We start from the raw sequence: 14,044 nt of genomic DNA on the forward strand, positions 1-14,044 counted from the left end.
AACTAATTAAGTGAGTAAGACTAAAACATTACTGAAAATCAACGTAAAATCTAATCAATATTATAAATTTTATAATAGACCACGATTTATTCATTATCTTTATCTTTTATTATTATAAAAAAATATTTACGTTGCATAGGTAGTTTTTTATTTAATATTATTTACACCAAGTAAAACAATAATATTTTCTTAATTTAACTACCTAAACCTATCATAAAAATAAAAAAAGGAAATATAAAATTATATCTAAAGACATAGGCTTCGTAGAATTTATACGAATCGATTTTCATTGATAAAGTTGCCACGTTTTATGGCTATAGTAATTTTTTGACCAAAATATAGGCTAGCCTTCTATTCACGGGAGGCGTATTATAAATCTTAAAGTTTGTGACTTGTGTTTGGATGTTTGGACTCGAAAAAGACTGAGTTAAGAGTGGGTACAACAGTAAACCAGCGGATAGGGGAAGCCATGATTTCTCGGTGTTAAAAGTCCTTTTACCATGGAAATAAATTGAAGTGAAGATCTCAATAAGAAACTCAAATACTTACGATATACTTTTGATAGAAAAGTTACCAGCTCCCGATACCTTCACATCTTTTCCTGAAGCCTTGAGTGGGATCAAGTCACCACTCACTGCTACTATCTGAAAAAAAAAACATATAATCTTTAAATCGCGGAAGAAAATTATTAATTACAACAGTACAAGTAGCCTTTTAGTATTTTTTTTAATTTAACTTCACGCATAAATGTATCAAAAAAGTAAATAAAATAAAACATTTTCTACACAGGTAAGTAAAGCGGAACACATTCACAAAGTATCATGTACAAAACAATACATAATTTAAAACGTTTTTAAGATCATTAATCATAAAATCATTTTAAGTATATAAAATTAACGACGCTTTGTCCAATGCCCTTGCACCGCATCATGATTGCATTCATATGGGTAAAGTTTATCTTAGTAATGTCAAGTAAGTTGTAAAGGTAGGTAGCAAGTTCAAGGATTTGTAGATAAACCATTCCAATTGGATTTCTCACTTCCATATAATCAACTTTGTAGTACTTCACGTTATTATTATAAATTAAATATATAAATAACTATACATAAATATCCAACAACGATGTTCACATAATAATACAAGCTTTATGTAAGTTAATTTTATATCTGTGTGCCTAGTGGGAGTTTTCAATATTTTCATACTGTTACTATCAAGTTGACGTTTACGCAAATATGGAATTGAAACAGTTGTTCAGATGGCCACTAGATGGCGCTGTTTCTATTCCTTAGAAATTCGCGTTTACGTTACGTGACGGTAACAGTATCAAATTGCCACTAGGCCCTCTGATATATGATCGATTTTTGTATTATTTGACAATGTTTATTTATGTATCTGCCAAATAATTATGATATGAGTGACATTTGATTCCTTCCTGATACACACACATTTTGACAGTCTTAAGTTTTTTTTTTGCTATTGACTAAATTGTAATACAATTTAGTATCAATCAAAACCACAATAGATTCATAGCTTGGCAACTTCGTTCGTAACACTCCCGATGTGCCGCGCGGGCCGGGGGGCGTGTAGCGATGAATGAAAAACCACGACTGATGCACGTACTTCCCCGCACGCACGATTTTACACCCTCGCAGTCTTTCCGCATGTAGCTCGCATATCACGGGAGTGTTATCAACGAGTTTGCCAGACTGTAGGACCAGAATTAGCCATTAAGAGAGGTCTTGGGTATCTATTGAACTATTTCCATATTTTTATTACGACATTGGCCATGTCTAAACAAACAAAAGTATTTATTATGTTAATGTACCTCTGGAATATAAAAAGGTTCTAAACTCGGCACGTTCAGCTCAGGAATACCGGCAATGAGGTTGGGTCGAAGGTTCTCGATCGAGTTCCGCACGCAGCTAGCGATTGTGGTTTGATCTCGTTTGCATATTTTTATGTAGTCCGCTGAAACCATAAAGAAAACCATAAATTATATCTACTGTTTACAAACATTACACACATAAATACTAAGGCACAATAAAAATACCTATTTTTGACGTGATAACGTTTTATAATTCGATGGAGTTCCCGTTCCCTCGCTCTAGGGTTGCCAATATGAAGATTATTAAACAGTATTTTAGAAAATTAGAAAATCGAACATTTTCTTTTGAAAAATGCAACCATTCCATCAGTATTTTCGTATAACGTTAACGTTCTACTATCGTCAGTAAACCAACTTTACAGACAACCGATTTTTTTTTTGGAAATGAATTAACTATTTTCAGGTCTAGTCGAATGCAAAAGATAAACAAGTAAACATGGCGTTTAATGCTAGAATATAGTATATTCTAGTACTAGAAATCAACGTATTATTATGATCACATTGTTTTCTTAAGGATAAGTAGATGTAATGTCTCGGAACGTGGTCTGTGGGCAATTCTAAACACGTTGATTATGCATCGTATTGCTTCCGTTTTATGTACTGCGCGCCTATTTAGTAAATACCAGCGTATATCCGCCATTTATATAAATTGTAGATACAGGGTTAAAAAAATAAAAGAGATGAAGAGACGTATACTATCTACTAATATTATAAAGTTTGTATGTACGAGTATGTTTGGATGTTTGTTACTTAATAACGCTACAACTACTAAATCGATTTGATTGAAATTTTAAACGTTGATAGATTTTAACACATAAAAATCCATGATATTTTCGAGATTTGCAAAAAACGAATGGTTATTATACTGTGAATGTGTCTTACTCTTTCACGTCGTGACTACTGAACCGAATTAGCTGAAATTTGGAATTGAGATAGATTATAGCCTGGATTAACACCTAGGCTACTTTTTACCCCGGAACTACATATTTATTTTTCGTGGGCAACATCGCAGGGCGCAGCTAGTTAGATAATAATATAAAAACACCACTTTGAGCTATAAAGCTGTTTTAAAAAAGATGTTCAAAAATTAAAAATGGTGTACCACTGCGGACATTCCTCATACAAAAGCGAAAATGAGTTTTGTTCGTTCGTTTGTCACGCTTTTACGGCAAACCAACTGAACCTATTTTAAAACTCCTTTCCCCTAAACCAATACACGATTATTATCGGTGACTAACCTTACCTTACCTTATACTTACACCGGTATAATTGATATTATCTAGCATTTGATATCTTTAGATATTCTCTATAATAAAATAAGTGATGCCAAAATGACCCTCAAGATGGCACGATAAAATACACAATCGCACGATAATCGCTATGCTTAATTAGCATTCACTTCTGCGACTGTATCAACAGTTGCTATAAAGTATAAAGTAGCGTTTACTTTACATGTAAATCCTACATGTAAAGTATACGCTAAACTTCTAATAAAATGAAATTATACATGAAACTTGTTTGACCACTTTGTGTCAATTGAAATTAGCAAAGTCGTGTTAATTGATGTGTAAATTAGTGTAATGACTAATATTTGACGACCGTGGCATGTAGATATAACTGTTAGACATATTGTGTGTAACCTTGAACTTATATAGACACTAGCAGATGCCCCGCGGTTTCACCCATGTAGAGCTAGTAGAGCTTTGATAGAGTTTGTCCGCGGAAGTACTACTGTTCTGCTTATTTATGTCGCATTGCAGCATTGCTGTATTTAGATCTGAGCATTGCTGCCAGTTTCACATGCACATGATACATGATAACGCCTCAGGTTGATTATTTAAAAGTTATCGCAAAGAGGAATTTGTGGTTCGATTAATTACCGAGGATCGTTGATGTCTTTTGTATGGGGCAAAATAAGTAAATGAAAAAAAAATAGAAAAAGACTTATTAACGTGTTTAGCATTAGGAATATTTTACTACTATTTGAATTCGAATATATTATACTGTAGCAATGAATGTGACGGGTGAAATTCCTCAGTACTTGAAGACAAAGGTCTTCGATCAGTGCATGTTGCCAATGATGACCTATAATTCCGAGACTTGGTCGCTAACTATGGGCCTTATAAGAAAACTCAGAGTCACACAGAGGGTGATGAAACAAGCTATGCTTGGAGTATCTCTGCGTGATCGAATCAAAAATGAGGACATCCGTAGAAGAACCAAAGTCATCGACATTAAGTGGCAATAAGCGGCGCACATAGCTCGAAGAGCCGGTGGACGTTGGGGTTCCAAGGTGCTGGAATGGTGCCCCTGGACTAGAAAGCGCAGTGTTGCTTGACTCCCTACCAAGTAAATAGACGACATCAAGTGAGTCACAGGGATTCGCTGGATGCAGGCGGCACAGGATCGCGATGTTGGAAGTCCCTACAAAGGGCCTATGCCCTGCAGTGGACATCTTATATGATGATAATATTAATGATGATGATGTGATGCGTTTATTGGTTCTATGGTTCCTCATTATTTGGCTGCGGAACATGAGTTCCTGGATTCAAATCCTTTGTAAAATTCTTCTTTTCAAAAAAATCTCACTAGCAACCCGGAGAGTTGTGTGACGCTCTTGTCTCCGTGAACAAGTTTTAAGTCGGTTGCCTCAGTCATTATCATTTAAATTTCGTAATGATTTACCGTGTTAAACATTGTCATACCAAGCACACACCCTACATTGTAGTAGAATGGTGAATCTAAGGCCTAAATCCCCCACTCTCTCAGGAAGTCCTCTTTTCCAAAAGAGAGGATATTTGGAGGCTGCTACCATAATAATATTTTAAAGAAACACTACGTATAATTTATTTTAACAATATTTAACCACTATTACATTAAAACTACTACTAATACATAGTAGTAGTTTTAATTAATTACTTTTTTTACTTTTTTTATTGAATAGGAATTAGCTTCTTATATGACCGAGTCAGAAACTAACGAACGTTTTTCTGTCGTGTTAGTTACAAACGAAAGTACGAGCATCTTAATGGGTTAATATTTACAACGGAAGAAAAAATAATGTTCTACCAACACCATAACTAGGCTAGAACAGACAAGGCTAGAGTTTTTACAGAACCTTATTTCCATTTGACCTTTGTAAACAGTAAACCATGAGGTATTTGTAATGTTGACCAGACACGACTAATGTTATGGCACACATATTAAGGAAAAACAATGGAAAACCTTGTTACATACTTAAAATCGTTTTCAAAATATGTAGCTTGCTAATGTGACTAGATCAGCTCTCACTGCTTTTTAGAAATATTTTAATAGTACTTAGTAGTGCTCTACTATTACTATAGGCAATTTCGTTCGTTACACTCCCGATGGTCCGCGTTGGCTGGGGGGCAGGTAGCGATGAATGAAACCCACGACTGATGCACCTCATTTCCCGCGCGCACGATTTCACACCGGCGCAGTCTTTCCCCCCGTCGCCCGCATATTTGGGAGTGTCATCAACGAACTTGCCAGACTATAATAAAATATTTTTAATAAAAAAATTGAACTAACTTTCGGTTCTAGTTCGAAGTCGGTTAATTTTTTTTTTTTTATAAGATTTTATTTTTCTGTTCTTAGTGTGTCCTAGCATATAAGTGACCGTAAGCGCCACAGTATGGACCATTTTATTACTTATTTCAATTATTTTATTTTGAACAAAAAAATACTGATCTGATTTTTGTGAAAATTAAATGGGACCAGTCTTTTAAACATAAAATAATTTTCAAATTAGGTCATTAAATGCCAAAGTAATGAGGAAACGAACATTAAAAAACATACGCGTCGAATTGAGACCCTTCTCTTTTTTTGATGTCTGTTAAATAGTAGTAGGTACGACATTATGAATAAGAAATATTATTTTATTTAATAACTCAATAAGTAATTGAAGAAGATGAAGATTTCAGGGTTCTTGGAGGGTAATTGATTGGCCTTCATTTTTACACCATATATAGATTTTATAATTTTTTGTAATATTAAATAATTTTGTGCCGAAATAAATCCGAATTCCGATAATAATTTTAGTAATACGGCAGGATGTTATAAATGGTAATAATGTTATAAATAATAGTAGGAAGCTTATAAATTAATTATAAGCTAGACCGGTTTTAGTGTTAATACTTTTCCGCCTATACGGACCTGTTTTCGAATAAAATGACGTACATACAATTTGATGAGACAAGGAAATAACGTAATTTCTTTTCTGTGAAAAAACAGTTCTAATAAGAAATAAATAAATAAATAAATAAAAGCAGAGTATATTGAACTAAATCTAACATGGATATTGGATATTATATATTGTGCTTTGGTAGTAAGGACCATTTTATTTATAGGTATTTTTTTTTCATGTTTTTTAGCGTCCGACAGGAAAAAAGATACTGCACTATGTTTCGATAAATCTACGTGTGAAAATGCGTGAAAATCCATTCATTAGTTCCGCAGATCTTTGGGGTAGGAGACCCCTTCCCGATTTTTATTTGTGATAGTATTATTATTAGTCGCACAACAACGTTTGTCAGGTCCTAATAAAATTTAAATTGGATAATAAAAAGTAACAGACCAAAGTAAAACCAAATATTAGAATTACAGTCTGTCTGTTTATGCTAACGATCTGCGGAACTACTGAATGGATTTTCACGCATTTTTACACGTAGATTTATCAAAACATAGTGCAGTATCTTTTTCCCTGTCGGACGCTAAAAACATGAAAACATGAAAATTTTAATTATACGCAAATGACTAATGAGGTCTCGGACGTCCGTTAGCATAGTTTATCTTATGCCTAATTACCACGGAGGTCACAAGATGTACTTACTAATCCGAAAGTTCGTAGGGTCAAAAACAATTAGCACATGATTAATAGTTGCTTAATTAGAAAGATTAGTTAAAGTTCAGAAAGCCTAATAAACACAAAAACTAAAGTAACATTAGAAATGACATTGACTAGTCAGACAGAAACGTCAATACTTTTCACACTATTTACACAACATTAAGGTGTTATTATACATAGATTTTGTACTGTTAGATATGTCACTAGCGGGTCAAAACTATGGCGAATAAAGGTGGCTAATTGCCTTAATTTCTTTTAGTCGCATAATTAACAACGAAGGTTATTTAAACAAATAATACCTATATATTGTCTATAAAATGTCGAGCTGTGTATTTAGGAATTGTAGAAACTATAACATAAATATATAATGTAAGTAAACACAAAATTGTGCATTGAATAGCTAAATTCGGATAAATTTTTGCGGTGATTTTATAGGCACGGGTTTATATAAATTTTATGCGGAACCAGCATCCAACGGTAACATTTTTTTTTTATGCTATATCCGACGTAAAATTTAATGACAATCGATCCTAGACAACCCTCATCAATTCTACGTTAAGGGGCCAAATTAAAATTCAAGATACTCAATTTTATTCCCATCCGCTGGACAAGTTTCTAGAGGAGATAGGGGAATATTGGAAAAGTTTAAAATGACATGGCTAATATTAAAAATTTATAATGAAGTAAAAGCGCGGAACCTTAACAAACAAAGCCACATTTGCATTTATAAAATAGTTTAAATTAGTTTATACTATATTCATATGACTTGACTAGCTGCGCCGCACGGTTTCAACCGCGTGGTTCTCGTTTCCGTAGGAGTACGGGGATAATAGATAACCTATAGCATTCCTCAATAAATGGGCTATTTAACACTAAAATACTTTTTTGAATCGGATCAGTAGTTCCCGAAATTAGCGCGTTCAATCAAACAAACAAACGAACTCTTCAGCTTTATATATTAGCATAGATATGATGTGGCATATACGAATATAGTTCTATTACCATTGCCCCTGATTAGATCGCATCGCACCAGTGATCAGAGTCATCCGTCACGTGTCACCAAACAACTGTGACACAACCCGATGACATTATGACTATTATGTCAACTTAATTGATACGAGTACAATTTATTTACTTTTTTTTGTATGTACATCAAAAGTTAAATTCTAACGCCCGATTTGAAAGAAAAACTATCATCATTAACAACCCACACTCGGCTCAATGTTGATCACGAGTCTCCTCTCAGGGTGAGAGGGGTTAGGCCTTAGTCCACCAGGCTGGCCAAATTGGCTGTCTTCACAACCTTAAATAATTAAGAAAATTCTCAGGTTTGCAGGTGTCCTCACGATGTTTTCCTTCACCGCTTGACACACGTGATATTTAATTTCTTAAAATGCGCACATCTGAAAAGTTGGAGGTCCAGACCGGATTCGAACCCACATCCTCCGAAATCGGAGGCAGAGGTCATATCCACTGGGCTATCACGGCTATCCGTATATAGTATCCAAATAATAGTTAAATTTAATATTAAAAAGTTGACAGCAGGTATGGCTTACCAAATCTGCTTGATGGATAAAATCCAACAAAAATGACAGACAGTAGCACATAAAAAAAATGTGGTCATCGGGTAATTATTTATTCATTGAACGCAAAAATTAAACCTTTAAAACTACTTTATGAATATCCTTACAAAAATATCTTTCATTATTCTCCCAAAAAAGTGGAAGATAAATGTAATTCGCATACTATTATTTTATTTATACGGTGATTAAATTATCACTTTAGTATACTTTTATACGTGAATGGTTTAATTGAGACGGCATCGACCGCCCAATTTATGGCTTCTTTATCTCGGTAGGATAATAAAAATTACAATAAAATTAAGGCATGTAATTGTTTCCTGCTGAAAAACTTAATTCCACATAAAACAGCATTTTTCAACATAACGTATTTACATAAGTAAACAAAAAATAGTATGTATTTATTTACAGCATTTCGCTACGTTTTTAACTCTGTTACTGGAATATTTAAAAACCTGTAGATATTTAAAGTTTTAAAATAAATATCAAAATCGGAATACTCAGTAAAAAGTTACAGATGTTCATAAAAATATAATACCTCGAATTGTTAACTTTCTTTCTGTCTTTCGTCGGTTGATAAGGCCATTAATGACAAACTCATGTTAATATAAATAATATGAATTCCCGTAATGTGTTTGTTGCACTGTAAAGGCGATGTGGGTGGTGATGCTTTGATAAGAATCGTTTATAGTGATGATGACCGATATTTAACGTGCTCTACGCGGCGCCGTCGCCTGTTTAACACCTACCGGTTGCTACTGGAAGAAAATCCCTAATAATCTTATTTCCATAACTCGTCCCTAGAGTTCTATACTCCTAATACGTAAAATGTTAAACGAAAGATATAAGTTTCCTCTATTTAACCGCATACCTCTGTATATCATGCGCATATTCTATACAATACTGATGTGCCTACCCTATTCAAAACCCTTGCGCACGCCACCGACCATCAATAAAGTCTCATATTGTAACCATCTACATTTATAGATACGAGTAATTACTTTTTGTTTGAATAGAATGAAACATAATCAATTAATCGAATGTGATAGAAATATCAATGAGCTGTGACAGTGTAAACAACTTACGAATCATCATTATCATCATTATCAACACATATTCGGCTCACCGCTAAGCACGAGTCTCCTCTCGGAATGAGAGGGGTTAGGCCAATAGTCCACCAATCTGGCCCAATGTGGATTGGCAGACTTCACACACGTAGAGAATTAAGAAAATTCTCAGGTATGCAGGTTTTCTCACGATGTTTTTTCTTCAACGTTTGAGACATCTGATATTTAATTTCTTAAAATGCACACAACTGAAAAGTGCATGCCCCGGACCGGATTCGAACCTACGCTCTCCGTAATCGGCGACAGAGGTCATATCCACAATATAACTTACGATTGGTGAATGAATAATAATGAAATTACTCGCGCAAAATAAAATAATGAGTGAAACAATAAGTCAAAGTCAAAGTCAAAATGTGTCCTTTCATTTCTTAATGAGTACATTTGATATTGATTTTATACATTACTAGCAGACGTCCCGCGGTTTCACCCAAGTAGTTACTGTTTCCGTGAGAATACGAAGATAGCTTATGACACTCATAAATAACGTGGCTTCCTAGTGGTAAAAGAATTTACAAAATAGGATCATTAGATCCACCCCTACAACACCACAGATTTTTCTTCTTAATAAATATACAAGGAATAAAACCCAGATCCTACAGAAGCAAAGTAATAAGCATCAATACTATAAAAACTTAAGTGCTGTAATAATTTGAAAAATTCCTCATTAAGTATTTAATTAAAATAAAACATAAAACTTTACGACTATTAAGTAAGCAAAAAGATTTAACTACCTAATCAAAAGTCTTAAATCTGAAATTACAGCAATTATTCATGATGTGAAGATGCTAACTCAATAATCTGTAGAGTCGTTTTGAAGAATTTCCAAAATATTGCTAGAAAAATATTTTTCAAGTATTTTGAGTCTCGTGAAAGTTTAAGTTTAAAGTACGTTTGTATGTTCATGATTTTCTCAAAAGCTAATAATCCAATTTAGATAGGACTAGCAGACGCCCGCGGCTTCGTCCGCGTGGAAATCAATGGAAACTTTCAACCCACTTGAAATTCAATAATTGAATCACATTATATTTCTTATTTTTTTCATGATTTTTAAAACTGTAACTTTAAAAATGAAGGACTTTCTATACAAACTTTCAACCCCTATTTCACCCCCTTCTTATTTTATTTTCGCATTCCAATCCAATAACCTTCCCCATAATCAGATTATACAGATTATTTATTACTATCATTAATACATGTCATATAATAGAACAATACCAAAATGGTACTGGCATCTGTGAGTTACGTTTATTATTCCTAAATATTTATCTTAATAATTTATGAAACATTACTACTATTAGTACTATTTTTTTTATACATAGTATAAATATCACTTTTACACTTATTAATCCGGAAGCGTACTTAGTTTAATAAATCATTGCTATCAATCGCAAAATACTCACGTATTTGCGCGAAGTGTCCACCGCCGATGACACACAACAGAACAAGAAATGAAACTGAACTGTAAAACATTTTGTTGTTGAAGCGTTAACGAGATATTCCGTGTACGACAACGCGAGCACTAAGCAACGACCAGATAAACCAATAGTTTTATATAGCTTAAGAAGTGCCTGATTATTTATTATCAAGGTGAGGAAACGGGCGTAAGAAATGAAACCTAAAAGGGCATATATCGCTCTGCAAATTATGACTTCACATTTTCGAAAAGTCATGGGATCTGTAAAATTTCCAGTTGTATCGCATTTTGTTCAGATCGCATTAGTAAGGTACAAATAATAACAAAAATTAATATATCGCTAAGAACAGTTTACTTACCAATTGCCTCGTTGTTGTCAGTGGTTAACCTTTTATGGTATGGATTATGGAGTTAGAAAGAAAGAAAGAATATATTTTTGATTTTTTTTTTAAATTTTGCTCATCATTATCATCATCTTTATCAGCTGATGAACTCTGTCGTCCACTGCTGGGCATAGGTCTCCTGTAACGAGTTCCAAATAACACCAGTTGCCAGTGGCCCGCAACCCTCTTGATATTTTCGGTCTGATGTGCGCTATCCGGATTTTCGAACTACGTGCCCCAAACATTGCCACTTCAGCTTTGCGACTCGCTGAGCTACGTGGGTGACTTTGGTTTAACAACGGATCACCTTATTTCTGATTCGTTCACGCAAAGATACTCCATCGCACGGTAAGTTTCACTGCACATCACTATATTCTAAACTAGCTGGTCCTGCGTTCGACCCCCGGCTGGACCGATTGAAGTTTTCTTAATTGGTCCAGATCTGGCTGGTGGGAGGCTTTGGCCGTGGCTAGTTACCGCCCTACCGCCAAAGACGTACCACCAAGCGATTAAGCGTTCCGGTACGATGCCGAGTAGAAACCGAAAGGAGTGAGGATTTTCATCCTCCTCCTAACAAGTTAGCCCGCTTTCATCTTAGATTGCATTATCACTTACCATCAGGTGACATTGTAGTCAAGGGCTAACTTGTAAAGAATAAAAAAAAGCTATTTTCGAGTTTTACACATTTGGGATTAATTATTATTATTTACTAGTATATCAATCAATCAATTAATCAACAGCCTGTATTCGTCCACTGCTGGACATAGGCCATTCCGAGAGCGCGCCACCACACACGATCCTCCGCCTTCCTCATCCAGCCACTTCCCACTAGTATATGCCCGCGACTATTTCCGCGAAAATATCTTTATAAACTTTCATTGAACGTTACAATATGGTTCATTGAAATTTGGAATTTGTACTAGAATTTACTTTAAGAGCCTAACTTAGCTACTGATTACTTATTGTAGGATGGATCGTCAGGGTCTGTGGCGATGTGACACGAATTGAATTTTGAATAATCAAAATTACATTACCAGCAAATCATGATTAAGGATCATCGCTAAAGAAAACTATGAAGCATACGAGTATGAAAAGGAAAAAGAAGATGCTGACAAAATTTACCAGAACGCAGTTGCTCAGGAAAACTCAGCGGCTAAGTTGATGCCTAGTAATCAATACTGAGGTAATTGATTCATATAGTTTATGAATTAATTATGCTAAAAATAATAAAAACCCACAGCACGAGACTCAAATCGCTTCAGGATATCAAATCGTCTCAGAACAAACATACATCGACTGCAGAAATAAAAATGTCGTGATTGGCTTTGTTCATATAGTTTGAAGCATAAGGTATTAGGTAGTTCATATAGTTTGAAGCATTAGGTATAGTTCATATAGTTTGAAGCATTAGGTATAGTTCATATATTTTGAAGCATTGAATTGAAACTGAACCACTGAAGACATCCGCATAGTTTACCTTGTAGTAACTAGCGGATACCCGCGACTTCGTCCGCGTGAAAATCAATGTAAACTTTCAAGCCCTATTACACTTTCAAGCCCTATTTCACACGAATTTTAGAATTTTTTTAATCACTTTATATTTTTTTATGATTTATGTAACTCTAAAAATGAAGGACTTTCCATACAAACTTTCTGGTCTGAAACCGTGCCAAGTTTCATTTGAATTAATTCAGTAGTTTCAGCGTGATGCCCGGCCAAGAAAAACACGGACAGACAGACAGACAATAAAAACGAAAAAAAATGTTTTTGGTTGCTTTTACATTTTATTATATTAATTTTATTATAAGTATAGATATAGATAGATTAACCTGAGCTAGAGCCTGAGTGACTAGTTTTTCGTTTAAGTAAGCTAAAATTATGTCATTTGTAACCTATTTCTTTATTTATTTAAATATTATTACCTAATATTTCTAAAGTGTTTGTAAACTAAGCCTAATTAAAATAAATGAACTTTGACTTTGACTTTAATGTGATCATTCCTGAAACAAATACCTAAATCCGAAATCTGCCTACTATAAAGTGTATATTTTTATATTTTCTTTTGGTTTAATATGCACTTAAGTTTACTTTATGTTGATGTTTAGATGATATAACTTATTAAATTCATGTCTACAACAAACGAAGCCTATATACAGCATGTTGACAACAGATAATTTAACTGGAGACTGCGTTCGAAAATTGTATTTATTATTGTTTTCATGAATTGTAAATAGTTATTATGCGTCAGAACTCGCGCATTGAATTTGTTTTTCTCGACGCCGTGACGCCGATTAGCCGTCATTTCCCGTGGGCGCAACTGGTGCATTTTAACCGACTTCCAAAAAGGAGGAGGTTCTACGTTCGACTGTATATATGTTTTTTTTATGTATGTCCAGCGACATTTCCGTCATTTTTGGACCGATTTTGAAAATTCTTTTTTTGTACTTCCAGGGTGGTCCCATTTTTTTCACGTCAGGATCTGATGAAGGCATACTGGGTGCCAATCCAGTGTCATATTTTAATTAAAGCCGTTTCTGAAAGAACTACACAAATTTCGTAATTTAAACGGCTTGAATTAAATCATCACTGGCTTGGCACCGCCTTCAAACTGATCAGAAGGTAGGTATAGGTAAGATGTTATTTTTTGCTTTTTAGTTTAGGTTAATTTTTATGGTTACTATACACAGTGTTCTATTACAGTTCTTTTTATGGTTACTATTACAGTTGTGTTCTATTGGATCGAATTGCCGCAAATGTAAAATTATTTGGGGATAGTGATGTGTGTATT

The 14,044-nt window shown here is 34.3% G+C and overlaps 1 protein-coding gene across 1 annotated transcript in view; it reads right to left on the bottom strand.

Moving 5' to 3' along the window:
- Positions 1 to 11,018, bottom strand: part of LOC112042840 (circadian clock-controlled protein daywake) — a 15,733-nt gene extending 4,715 nt beyond the window's left edge. The window contains exons 1-3 of the mRNA XM_024078015.2: positions 10,860 to 11,018; positions 1,826 to 1,968; positions 550 to 644 (exon numbers count right to left, since the gene is read on the bottom strand). Coding sequence (XP_023933783.2) covers positions 550 to 644; positions 1,826 to 1,968; positions 10,860 to 10,929 — 308 coding nt within the window. The 5' untranslated portion in view covers positions 10,930 to 11,018. The remainder of the gene's footprint in view (positions 1 to 549; positions 645 to 1,825; positions 1,969 to 10,859) is intronic.
- Between the last annotated feature and the right edge of the window lie 3,026 nt (positions 11,019 to 14,044).

This window comes from Bicyclus anynana, chromosome 4 (assembly GCF_947172395.1).
Source record: "Bicyclus anynana chromosome 4, ilBicAnyn1.1, whole genome shotgun sequence".
NCBI lineage: Eukaryota > Metazoa > Arthropoda > Insecta > Lepidoptera > Nymphalidae > Bicyclus > Bicyclus anynana.